Source organism: Prionailurus viverrinus, chromosome C1 (assembly GCF_022837055.1).
Source record: "Prionailurus viverrinus isolate Anna chromosome C1, UM_Priviv_1.0, whole genome shotgun sequence".
Classification (NCBI taxonomy): domain Eukaryota; kingdom Metazoa; phylum Chordata; class Mammalia; order Carnivora; family Felidae; genus Prionailurus; species Prionailurus viverrinus.
Window position 1 is genome coordinate 189,447,642 of NC_062568.1, and position 13,131 is coordinate 189,460,772.

At 51.5% G+C, this 13,131-nt stretch overlaps 1 protein-coding gene across 4 annotated transcripts in view; it reads right to left on the minus strand.

The window, feature by feature from the left end:
* The window catches only part of AZIN2 (antizyme inhibitor 2), a 32,189-nt gene extending 20,563 nt beyond the window's left edge, over positions 1-11,626 (minus strand). For 2 of the 4 annotated variants that reach the window (XM_047872174.1, XM_047872171.1), the window contains exons 1-5: positions 11,500-11,626; positions 10,665-10,837; positions 8,987-9,160; positions 1,316-1,488; positions 180-308 (exon numbers count right to left, since the gene is read on the minus strand). In XM_047872174.1, the coding sequence (XP_047728130.1) occupies positions 180-308; positions 1,316-1,488; positions 8,987-9,160; positions 10,665-10,769 (581 nt within the window). In that variant the 5' untranslated portion in view covers positions 10,770-10,837; positions 11,500-11,626. Of the gene's footprint in view, positions 1-179; positions 309-1,315; positions 1,489-8,986; positions 9,161-10,664; positions 10,838-10,905; positions 11,003-11,032; positions 11,075-11,499 lie in introns of those variants that run through there. The other 2 variants (XM_047872172.1, XM_047872173.1) reach the window with 2 other exon arrangements.
* Positions 11,627-13,131: the final 1,505 nt, after the last annotated feature.

The following is a 13,131-nucleotide window of genomic DNA, read 5'->3' on the forward strand; positions in this document are numbered from 1 at the left end:
AGAGAGGAAAGTCTCCGATGGCAGGACTCTAGGCCTGTGGCCTGAGGACTCTGTGCCTCTGATGGCAGGACTCGATGGCCTCCTTTGGAGGCCCTGAGGGGGCTCTTGTACAGAGTTGATTAATTCCTGGGAAAGGGGCAGCGGGCCCGGAAGGGGAGGTGGGGCCTCCAGATACTCACCTCACACCCACCACCTCCATGTGGCTCCTCTTGGCATTTTCAAGCAGGTGTCTGCAGGATTTCAGCGACGCCCCAAACTTGAAGCTCAGGCGGCTCGGGGAGTCCTCAGCAGCGATGTGCAGAACCATCCTGAGGAGACAGGCACCTCTGCCGGGTGGACCCCATCTCCCGCTACCCCAGCCACGTCCTCTCCAAGAAAAGGGGTGTAAACTCAGAGCTGCCCGCCCCGCAGGTCCCTGACCCCTTCATGTCCCTGCAATGCCGGTCAGCCTCCAGGGCCTGTCAAGTCCATTCTCTGAACGTCCCTTGGCCCATCCCTAGGCCCCTGCCCTGGTCCCGACCTCCTCAGTCCTCTCCAGAAGCTCCACCTCTTCAACCAGCCTCCACACCAGCTGGACTTTTCCAACTTTTCTTGCATGAGAGGCACCACTTTTTAAACACAGTCTTATTGAGAACCCCAATATCATGTAAAACAGACAAAATGAAAGCTGCTTTGGGTGAACCAGAGTGGTCCAGCCACCTGGCCTCCCCATCATCCCAAGGAGGCCCTCCCTGGAATCCCCAGGGTGTCAAGTGACCACGTGCAAGCCACAGCCCGAGCAGAATGTCCAGCCCTGACCCCTGCCAGAGCCCGTTTGCACCAGGCCCCTGCCCTGTGACCGTGTTGACCAACATTCCCTGTTGCCCTCGCCCCGCACACGTGGTATGTTCCAGCCACACCAAATTCCTGCTCATGTCTCAAACGCCCCCTGCTGTTTCCGACCTCCATGCATTCTTTGCTTCGGCAGTTCACTCTGATGCACTGTCTGTGCGCCCTCCTAGTTCTTTTCACCCCTTGGGCGCACCTCAAATGCCACCTCCTTGGCGCAGCTTTCCTGACCACCCCCTGTTGCTCTCGGCCCGCGACTTTGACCTCCATAATACCGTGGGCTTTGCTCTGCTCGGGCTGTAATGGTTATTCTTGCCTTTGTCCTCGTCAGGCCCTGGCATGCTGGGTCCAGTCCAGGAGTGCCCGCCCCAGCCTCCCGTGAGTGTGGCCGGGTCCAGGGCAGGGTCCTCTGCTCCACCTCTACCCCGCCCATGCCCACTGTCCTCACACTCGGCCCAGCCCCCCACGTGAGCGGTCCTCAGCTTACTTGGCACTGGGGTGGCTCTTTACCACCTTTGCCAGCTCCAGCTCGTTGTCAAAGCTCAGCAGCCGGACCCCATGCTTGGCAGCATACTTGATCTGTGCAATTTGCTTACAGGGGTTGGCGTAGATGATCTTACCGGCGGGGATGCCAATACGCTGGACCAACTCCATCTCTGCCTGTGGGGTCCCAAAGGTGAAGGTGAGGAGGCTCAGGGCCCATCGGGCCCACAGAAGCCGAGAAGCACAAACGAGGGGCAAAGTCATAGCTACGCATGGGGACGTCCATAAGAAGGGGGCCTCATTTTCACACAACAGAGACATGAAAATCGGGACTCACGCTGGTTCACCATTCTCGGACAGGCAAGGCTGCCACAGCCAGCTATGCAGGTAGCACACTGTGCAGTTGGGGGGGGGGGGGAGGTCCCATCCGCAGAGGATACATGGTAGATTTATATATTTGTTACAACTTCCCGGCAGTAAAGCCTCTCATCCTGACAAAATCAGTATATTCATCACAACAACTGTCTTAAGGGATATATTTTCTAATTCACACAAAGACATGACATGGAGTCATAACGGCCCTGACAGTAGGCATGTGACACATTTTCCTGACAGATTTCACATTTAAAGAATATCCCTTGATGTGGTGGAAAGTTCACCGAACCAAGTCATCCCACATCCAAAGTCCTGCTGTGCGCGTACCACTGTGCCGGGGGACCCTGGCAAGCCCCTGTCCCCGAGGGGCCTCGTCTTCCTCACCTTTACGGAACACCGTTCCACGAGATTGCTGCATTCATGGTACAGACAGCGATGACGATGAGAGCAGCCATCGTCACTGAGCACCCACCACAAGCAGGCACCGAATGCGATGTTAGTAAACCTTTTCTGTAAAGGACCAGTGAGCAAATGGTTTAGGCCGCGTGGGCCATGTAGGTTGTGTGACAACTCCTCAACAGCAAAGCCGCCAGAGAGAGTGCATAAGTGAACGAGCGTGGATGTGACCCAGTCAAGCATCACAAGATCAGGCAAGTGGCCTGGATGTGGTAACCATCCATGGTTTGCCAACCCTTGCTTTGGATTAACTATCTTATTTACCCCTTAGAATAACCCCATCAGAGGGGCACTGGATCCACTCTATAGAGAAAGAAACTAGTACTCAGAGAGGCTATGCAGCAACAAGGAGGCAGGGCCAGCTTTCAAACTCAAGTCTGACTCTCCATGATTAAGGGAAGGAAGTCAAGAGGAAGCCAGTTCTGAAATGCTATAGCAGGCACAGGGCCATTTTTAGCCACTCTTGAGTTTTTGATAAGACTCAAAGGGCACCTGGGTGGCTCAGTCAGCTAAGCGTCTGACTTCAGCTCAGGTCATGATCTCACAGTTCATGGGTTCAAGCCCCGCACTGGGCTCCGTGCTGGCAGCTCAGAGCCTGGAGCCTGCTACAGATTCTGTGTCTCCCTCTCTCTCTCTGCCCCTCCCCTGCTCATTCTCTGTCTCTCTCTGTCCCTCAAACATAAAAGTTAAAAAAAATTTATAATAAGACTCTAATGTCAATTTAGCAACTTTTCAGCACGAGGTACTACTGTGACTTATCCCATGTGATGCCAGTAACTGTCCTATGAAGTATTTATTGGCCACATTTTACAGAGGACAAAATCGAGTTCAGAGGACTCCACCTGCCTACAGAAACACAGGTAGTAAGGAGCAAAGTGGGACAGGGCTGGCGTTGCAGCCGTCACAGCTTGCTTTCAAAGACCCTGAGTCTGAGTGGACATGAATATGTGTTTTTGCTCCCAGCTTCACCACATGAGGTAAGAGAAGAAGCAATGGTAGCAATTTGGGACTTGTGATTTAGCTTCGATTATACTTAAACAGTATATACTTAGATATATACATATTTATACTTAAACAGTAACTACTGTTACTCATTGAAGGATTACCATATGCCAGTCATTGCATTAAATATTTTATATACATGGGGCATCTGGGTGGCTCAATCGATTGAGCATCTGACTTCGGCTCAGGTCATGATCTTGTGGTTCACGAGTTCTAGCCCCACATTGGGCTCTATGCTGACAACTCAGACACTGGAGGCTGCTTTCGGATTCATTGTCTCCCTCTCTCTCTGTCCCTCCCCTCCTCATGTCCTGTCTCTCTCTCTCTCTCTCTCTCTCTCTCTCTCTCAAAAATAAATAAAAACATTAAAAAATACATTTTATATACATTTTCATTTAATCCTCATAGTAACCTTATGAGACAGGAAACAGAGGACAGAGGCTCAGAGAGGTTAAGTGACTTGTCCAAAGTCTCACAGCTTTCGAGTGGCAAAGCTGACAGGACTGCCAGACTTTAGCCTACACCAGCTCCTAGCCACAGTGCTGTAATGGGAAATTCAACCTCAATACTGAGTTGACAAGTGTTTACTGACTATCTATTAACATGCCAGCCTCTGTGACTGGTGCTAAAGAAAACAAGTGGTGAGTAAAATAAAGTCTCTGACCCTGTGAAGCTTTCGGGTTGGGGAAAGTGGCATGGTGAGACCCAGGTGTGAGGAGTGAAGGACAGCTTTTCTGAGGGTCAGAAAATTAAGCTGAGCTCCACAGGAGGTCATATCCAGAGGGAAAAGGAAGGAAAGAATGTTTCTGGTGCAGATGTCCTGAGGCAGAATGTGCTCGGCCTAGTCAAGGAAGAGAGAGCGCTGGGGGGGCCTGGGCAGGGGGAGCGCAGTGGGGGAAGATAAGGCTGCAGGGGGGTGGGCTGATGTGGATTTATATTTTACCCTGCGAGTCACGGGAATCCGTCTGAAGGGTTTCATGAGGGGAAACGCCACGGTCAGATTTGCATTTTAAATGCAAGGTTTAAATGCATATCACTCAGGCTACCATGTGAACTCAGGGCTCAGGAAGGGCCGAGAGGATTCTGGAGGGACCAGTCACCATTGCCCTGGGTGAAGTAACAGATGGGGGAGTTGTGCTCTGGAGGCAGGGCTGGCAAGCGTGGTGGTGGATTGCAATGTGGGCATGTCTGACTCCACGCCCTGCAGGCCGAGGGGCCCTTCTCGAAGGGGGAGATCATGAGCGCATTTGAACACCCGGGTTCCGGGCACCCTGGGGTATCAAGTCAGCTGCTGGATAGAAGGTCTGGGCTGGAGATCAAAATGCGGGAGGTGGTGGTACATTGATGGTATTTAGGGCCGTGGAAGGAGATGAAATTCCATAAGAGGAAGGAGAGTTTACAAGAGAAAGGGAGCCTGAGACAGAATCCAGAGGAATCTCCCATTTTGAGAGCAGGAAGTCGGCACCTGGGACCTATGGAGAGGGAAGGAGAAAGAATGCGTCCAGAAGAGGGGGAACGATACACAGATTATAACATCACTCCCATCACAGCAAACCTTGCCTCGCAATTCATGTCTATACAGGAGAAGGGTGTCGGGTGTCAGAGGGCCCCCGTGCGAGGTGGGGCAGGTACGGAGCTGTGTCCCCCATCAATTGATTTGCTGCTGAAGGCTTTACAACTGGGAGCATAGGTGACTGTTGAGTGTTTTTAAAAAGAATATGTCACAAATGAGGAATTGCTATTTAGTGGGCATAAAGTTCCAGTCCTGCAAGATGAATTAAGTCCTAGAGATCTGTAGAACCCTGCCTATAGTTAAGAATACTGTATTGTACCCTTGAAGATTTGTTAAGAGGGTAGATCTCACATTAAGTGTTATTATCACAAAAACAGTCACTGTGCTGAATGCTGTTGAGAATCAGGATAATAAGAGGACCTGTGTCCCCGACAAGGTCTAAATGCATCAACATGGACAGATTTCCAACACCTGCTGAGTTTAAAGCTATTGAGACACAGTACCCACCACATAAATATATTTTATATTTTGTATATTTTCTATGGATCATATTTGTAAGTATTTTTTAAGTACCACATACCCACCAAACTCAAACTCATAATGGTGATTATCTCTGGAGACATAAAGCCGATGGCCTACGTGTGTGTGTAAGTGAATCAACGGGTTATTTGAATAATTCAAAGTGAATGTTGAAAATAAAGTGCTTACTGGATCCTGGAGATCTCTGGGGACGTTGGTAAGAGGAGATTCCTCAGAGTAGTGACAGTGGCAGTGGGGAAGCAGTGGCTCAGATGCAGGTGCTGAAGCAAAGAGCCAGGTGCACGCAGACAGGCGAGTGTAGACAACTCTGTTTGGCCGTCAAGTGGGAGCATGGGACCGGGCAGGGGGGTGGTATGGAGTCCCGGGAAGGCTTTTTAAGATGGGAGGATGCTGATAGAGACTGCAAGAGAAGGCAGGATGGGGGCAGGGGAAGTGACAGAAGGTCCTTGAGAAGGTGGGTGGGTGGACCGTAGCCCCATGCGAGGCGTGGCCTGTGCCCTTGACCTGTCTGTTGCATAACTGTACACCCGGCCCTCGCTCACACCCGGCCCTCCGTCAACCCTCCGCCAACGTTGGCCAAGGCGTGGAGCTGTCAGGCGTAGCCACTAGTGATGTCCCACCAGAAGAGGGCAGCCTTGGCCTTTCAAGAAAAGCTGTGCATCCCAGAGCCACCTCTCAGTCAATGTACCCAAAGGCTAGTGATCTTCCCGCCTGCGGGGACGGGCCTTGGCCTCTCCCAGCCCACGAGTTAGCTAAAGCAATGGTCACCAGCTGGGGCCCAGCTCTGCCATCCTCTCCCCAAGGACAATGGAAAGATGCAGTGAGAGAGCCGGAGACCACCCCCCTGCCACTGGCCCTACTCAAGCGGCCAGTTGCCAGTGAGTCCCTCACCCTCTGTGCCTCCTTTCCCATACGTGAAATGCTTCCTCACAGGGCTGTTGTCAGAATCAGGGTAATAATAATTACCTCACAGGGTTGTTGCGATAATAAAATGAGATCACCTACAGAAAACGCTCAGCAAAGTGCCTGGCCCGACAGAAGCACTCAGCAACGGTACATGCTTTTAATAATGTCCCTGTGGACTTCAGGATCCTTCTGAGCCCTAACACCCCACAACCCTGCTCTTTGTGGAGGCCGGCCCTGAGCCAGAGGGCCAAGCACAGTGTACCACCTCTGGGTTTCCAGATGCACAGGAGGTCCTTGACCCTAGACTGAGAAGGCTGGAAAAGGATCCCCTTCCTCCTCTCTGGGAGCAGAGCCCCCAGCGTGCTGCAGGGGGAGGTCCTGGTCCTGCTACCGGCAAGCTGTGCGTGGCTGGCCGATGGTTTCCTCAACTGTAAAATGGCTATCTCTCTCCCCATGCACCTCCCTTCATGTGACACACGCACGAAACTAGGTGTGCAAAGCAAGTGCTAACGCAAAGGGGCTTTGCAGTGACAATAGGGGTGGACTCAGCTATCACTCACTAAGAGCATGAACATTCGTCTTTGATAAAGGTTAACCTTCTCATTCTCACTGTTCCACCATGGTGCACACCTCTTTCCCACCCAGAATCTTCCTACCCCTGTCATCCTGCCCAGGCTAGCTCTCCTTCTTTCTCCTCCAGGGTCCCCTTCTAGAATCCTCCTCACTAACCAAGAGGTTAAAGAGGAAAATGAAAAGCACATGGAAGCCAATGAAAATGATAACACCACAGCCCAAAACCTCTGGGACGCAGCAAAGGTGGTCATAAGAGGGAAGTATATAGCAATCCAGGCCTTCCTAAAGAAGGAAGAAAGGTCTCAGATACACAACCTAACCTTACACCTTAAACAGCTGGAAAAAGAACAGCAAATAAAACCCCAAACCAGCAGAAGACAGGAATTAATAAAGATTAGAGCAGAAATCAATGCTATAGAAATCAAAAACATGGTAGAACGGATCAATGAAACCAGGAGCTGGTTCTTTGAAAGAATTAACAAAATTGATAAACCACTAGCTAGTTTGATCACAATTAACAAGGAAAGGACCCAAATAAATAAAATCAAGAATGAAAGAGGAGAGATCACAACCAATACTGCAGAAATAACAAACAATAATAAGAGAATATTATGAGCAATTATATGCCAATAGATTGGGCAATCTGGAAGAAATGGACAAATTTCTAGAAACATATAAACTACCCAAACTGAAACAGGAAGAAATAGAAAATTTGAACAGACACATAACCAGTAAAGAAATAGAATTAGTAATCAAAAATCTCCCAGGGGCGCCTGGGTGGCTCAGTCAGTTGAGCACCCGACTTCGGCTCAGGTCATGGGGAGGAGGTCAAACTTTCACTCTTCTCAGATGACATAACACTCTATATGGAAAACCCAAAAGATTCCACCAAAAAACTGCTAGAACTGATCCATGAATTCGCAGCCATATTGCTGACAAGGGTTTAAAAGGAGTTCCCCTAAAAATAATCATTACTAACCATTAAAAAAATAGCAGTAATAGGGCACCTGGGTGGCTCAGTTGGTTAAGCGTCTCTTGATTTCAGCTCAGGTCATGATCTTGCAGTTCATGAGTTCGAGCCCTGCCTCAGGCTCCATGCAGAGCCTGCTTGGGATTCTCCACCCCCCCTTCTGTCCTTCTCCCCCTCCCTCAAAATAAATGAACATTTAAAATTTTTTTTAAAATAACAGTAATGACAACATCACAAAGCAACAACGTACCGGGTTTGCTCTCACCTCAGGGCCTTTGCACTTGCTGTCCCCTCTGCCTGGAATGTTCTTCCCCTAGTTCTCCACCTGGCTTGACCCTTTGCTTCCCTCAGGTCTGTATTCAAATGTCAGTGAAGCCTTCCCTGACCAAACTATATAAAAGTATAATCCTCCCTCCCAACATTTCCTACTTCCCTTCCCCACCTCAATTTTCCCCGTAGCATCGACCATCTTATAAAATAATATAGATTTTCATTGTTGAACTTGTTTTTTAGAAAGCAAGTTCCATAAAAGAGGGGCCTTTTTTGTTTTGTTTGTTTCATTCACTCTCTAAATCCCCACCTGAAATAGGACTTGGCCCCATGAGAGTTGCTCAAAAAAGGTTTGCTGAATGAATAAATATATCCATAGCTATGCTCTGAAGAAAATTTTATAGCTTAAAGGCTTTTATCAACTAAGAACAGGATGAAAATGATAAGCTAAGCGTCCTCAACTCTGGGACAAGGGAGCCTGGCTTGCTCAACACTGTGTTGCCATCCCTACTTACACATTGACCAGCACATCGTAGTTCAACGACTAGAGAATGATAGTAAATAAGCAAAATAAATCTAGAGACAGCGAGAGGCGATTAAGACAACAGCATTAATCGAATTAGAAGGGCAGCAAAATGGGCAACACAACAGAATTCTCAAAGGATTAGTTGAGAAAATGTACTGTCACACATTAATAAGACTATAAAACAAACAAACAAACAAACAAACAAATAATGATAAAAGGTGTTTTCGTTTTGTTTCATTTTAATCGAACATTTTATACCATGTATCGCTCTAGGCCAAGAAGCTTGAAAATCTCCATTGAAAAGGTGACCCACCTACCCAGAGACACACAAGGCTCCAATTTAGAACTTCCATGCCTGTTTTGCCCTCCCTCATCCCTTAACCACCTCCCAAGTGGGTGGCCCTTCCCAGAGGGCAGGGGCCAACTGCAGGCCACCCCTGCTTCCCCGGCGGGGGGGTGAGGGGGGGCCACCCGCAGCAGCCCAGCCATGTGGGTGTTGAGTAGGCAGCGAGGGGCAGTGCGCCAGTGGGGGGCACGGGCTCACCTTGTTGGCACAGCTGAAGCCCAGCCCCAGCTCGGCCAGGACCTTCAGCACACCTGGGCTGCTGTTGCACTTGACAGTGTAAAAGGGCCGGACCCGCGGCAGGCACTTCAGAAAGCAGAAGTGCCTCCTCACGACGGCACCCAGGTCGGCCACGAAGAAGGCAGCAACATCACCCTGCACGAGAAGGGTAAATGTGAGGCCCCGCTCAGCCCCCTCCTGCTGCGGGCCATCTATGGTCCTCCCAGGTACCTGTCCCGAGCCTGAGCCCGGCTCCGCCACAGCCACACTGTTCTAAAAGTCTCTGCACAGAAGGCAGACTCCTCAGCCTGCGTTCAGGGGTTCTGTGATCTGGCTCCAGCCCCTCCCCTCGCTACAGCTCAAGCTCCAGCTGCACGCTGGAGTGTTTTCCCACCTCCAAGCTCTGGTTCTCACCGTGCCCTTCACGCAGAAGACCCTTTCTCCGAAAAGGCAATCCACCTTCAAGTTTCAGCTCAAATGCCACCTCCCCCAAACCAATAAAGCAATTCTGCCTTTAATGCTCTCACTGCATTTTGCACACGCTTCCAAAGTATCGGAACCGTGTACACATTCATCTGATAAATCCCTGCGGGCCAAAGCTATGGCCTGCAGCCCACTGTCTTCCACATATAGGTGGTCGCTGAAGCCTTGAGCTAATTCCACGGCACTGCAACCCGTGCCTGTGAGCTGGGCAGCAGATTTGCTGAGGGCTGAACATGAATGAGACTGTGGGTGAGACAGCATCACTTAAACCCTCATTGGGACTCAGTTTCCTGTTTATGCGAGACTTTTTTACTGAAGCCCATTTGGTGTCTGACATTATGCTAAGGGACAGAGATGACCAGACAGGGCTTGGGTCTTGAAGAGAACAAAAAACCCTTTAAGAAATTACAAGCCCGTTCAATAAACTCGACTGGAGTTCCTACAGAAGGCAGTGGAAGCCACGGAGAAAGGGACATAAAAAATCCGCCTGGGAGAGTAGGAAAAAGTAACACTGATGAGTAATGAGGAAGGACAGAAACAGAGCGAGAGAGGCCGGCAGAAGGGCATTCCAGGCAGAGGGAAGAGCCCAGGAAAATGGGGTGATAACAGAGCACATGGCATTGCTGGGGAAAATACCAGCAGTGGTTGGGCTCTGATGGAGCACGATAGATGGTGGGGAAAGCTGGGAGAGGGACTGTGAAGACAGAGAGTTCTGGCTTGGCCCTGCTGGTCGCGGGGAACCGCCAAACAGTTCTGAGTTTGAGCGTGGCCGTGATAAAGTGGGAGCAGGCAGGATGAGGCAGGGAGGAGGTTAGAGGGCCTCTAGAGAGATGAGGCCTGATCTACAAAGCCAGGGTGTTGGAAGACCACAGGTGGTGGTCAGAGCTTGGTGATGCGCCAATGAGAGGGGTGTGGGTGGGGGAAGCAGGAGTCCCAGGTTTCTGACCCAGAAGGCTGGGTAGGTGGTGGTGGTGGTTCATCAGGGCAGGGCAGGCAGGAAGGGCAAAGTTTGGGGACAAGGACAAGGAAATGGGGATACAATGAGCCCGTCTCCGCCAACAGCAAGGACTGAACACCAAATAAGTGAGGGAAGATGAAGGCCTGAGAAGTCCTTTCGGAGAAGGCAGCTGGGCCTGCACAGGGAACAGGGGACCCACCCCCGCTCCCAGCGGCTCACCGTGGTGGCCTGTGAGGCCCCCAGAGTGAGCTCCTCCAACAGGTCTCGGGTGCTGAAGCCCTCCTCCACCATCACAAAGTCCGTTTCGCTCACGTAGCCAGCCATGCCGAGAAGGAGGAGCCGATGGGCTGGATGGAGCCGCCGCCCCGCCGCCTCAGAAAGTATGCAACACACTGCAGGGAGGGGAGGCGTAGAGTGAGGGAGCTGCTGGAGGGGGTTGCCCTCCGCTGCCCTCTCTGACCTCCCCCAAGCCAGGGCTCTCAGTCCTGTCACACCCCGCCGCCGCCAGCACAAGCCTGGGGAGCTTGAGTTCACTGGGAAGTGTGGGGACGATCAGGAACCCTGTACTGCGACAAGGCATTACATGCCTAGATGTCATTCACTGCCTCTCCGAGCCTCAGTTTCCCAATCTGTAAAATGAATGTATTATTTTGGAGGTCCTTTCCAGTTATGAAACTCGGGTTTTAGCAAAAAGGAAAAGAACGAGAGGGTACAGGAAAGCCAAGAAGCTCCAGTGGGGAAGTTTTCAGGGGACCCTCAGTCTTGACCACGCCCAACTAAGAGAGTGGCCCCACCAAAGAGTCTCAGCCCGAGAGCAAGAGCTTAGGTTCGAGTCTGCCCTCTGCTGCGTGACATTGGGTACTCCCTAGCCTCAGTTTCACCGTTTGTAAATGGAGGGCCAGGCTGGTCCTGACGTGCTAGGGTTCTAAGGGTGCATGGGGCCACATGGTGGGTGGGGGTCGCAGGCTCCCGGGAGGGAGCCGAAAGCTGAGGTTCTGTCCTGGTGAGCCCTCCCGAGTGCAGGGCCGAGGACCCGCCCCCCACACCGCCTTACCAAGCCCGGTCCTCCTTCGCGGGGGCCAGAGCCAGGCGCGCTGCTAGGGGGGGTCGCCGGTGACCTCGAAACTTGTGCAACACCCCGAGGAGGAGTGGCAGTTGCGGAGCCGAGGCCCCTGCTGAAAGGAGGCAAGGAGGCCGGGGACAGGTCAGCACTGGAGCCGAGGGCGCCCGCTCCCGGAGGCTCCCCGAGCCACTCCCCGCACTCGCCTTAAAACGCATTTACACGGCTTCGGCCCATAGGTCTCCCCAGCGAGTGAATCTGTTCCTCGGCGCCTCCGCTCGCCCTCTCCCCCCCCCCAGCTCGGGCCGCTCGGCCTGCGCCCCGCCCGCCCAGCAGCCACCGACCCCACGCCCCTCCTTCAGCCTGCCGTCCGCTTATATAAGCCCCGTCCGGGCCCCGCCCCTGGGCCCAGGCCCCGCCCCTCCGGCCCCCTCTGTAGCCCTGGCAACCGGGTGCCGCCATCCCATTGGTCGATTCCGACAAAAAGCATTGAGCTCTGCCACGCTGCGCAAACCTGTGTAAGCTTCAGCCCTCCCAGCGGACTGGCTTCGCGGCTCCCCACACTGGGAAATGGGAACTGCAGGGCCGCCGCCTCAGAATCCCCAGCCCCTACGCGGTGGGACGCTTAGATCCTGGATCTTGGATGTTAGCGAGGGGCAGGAAGCCAGGAGGTTTCCTATTTGCTCCGGGAAATCTTTTCTGTGACGACCTCCACTCTCCTCTCCTCTGGTGATCTGCTCACTCAACCCTCAACGCCCAGGTCAAATGTCATCTCCTTGTCATCTCCTTTTCTAATAAAATCCTTTTTATTTAATTAACCTCTTCCAGCATCTTCTCTGATTCCTCCAACTCAAAACCCAGCTAACATGTCTTCAGAGAGCCTCCTTGTGACCTTCCCAGCTCAGGGCAATCCCTCCCTTCATCCCACCCTCTGAATGGGGCAAATGCCTGCTCACCTCTCAAATGAAATGTCTCCTCCAGGAAGCATTCTCTGAATTCCCCAACTCAAAACATTTCTTCTCTTCTATACCTGACAAACTCCTGTTCACCTATCAAAGTACACTCACTATAATGTCACCTTCCCTGTTGAGCCTCCCATGACCTTCCTAGCCTGCAGGGACAATGGAACTCACAGCAGTTATATCTGTGTGTCCCCCTCACTCATTTGGCTCTTGTTACCCAGAGCATGGGATTTCTGTTGTTTTACACTTCCTGTTTGGTTACACTTCTCAGCTGTTTTGTGAGCTCCCAAGGGCAGGAATTGAGTGCCTGACTTCTCAGAGTGCCCAGTGACCGGTATAAACAAGGGTGCTGACGAAGATTCAGGATCAGTGTTACTCAAAAGCGAATTCAAAAGTTCATATGAGGAGCACCTGGCTGGCTCAGTCGGTAGAGCACGTGACTCTTAATCTCCGGGTCATGAGTTCAAGCCCTATGTTGGGCATGGAGCCTACTTAAAAAAAAAAAAAAAAAAAAAAGGAGAAGAAGAAGTTAAAAGTTTATCTGAAGCAGTGATTGTATAAGAACAGCCAAGACATTCTTGGAGGAAAAAAAAAAAAAAAAAAAAGAGGACTTCCTCTACCAGGTATCAAAATACGTTATAAAGCTGTGGACTTTAAAACATCA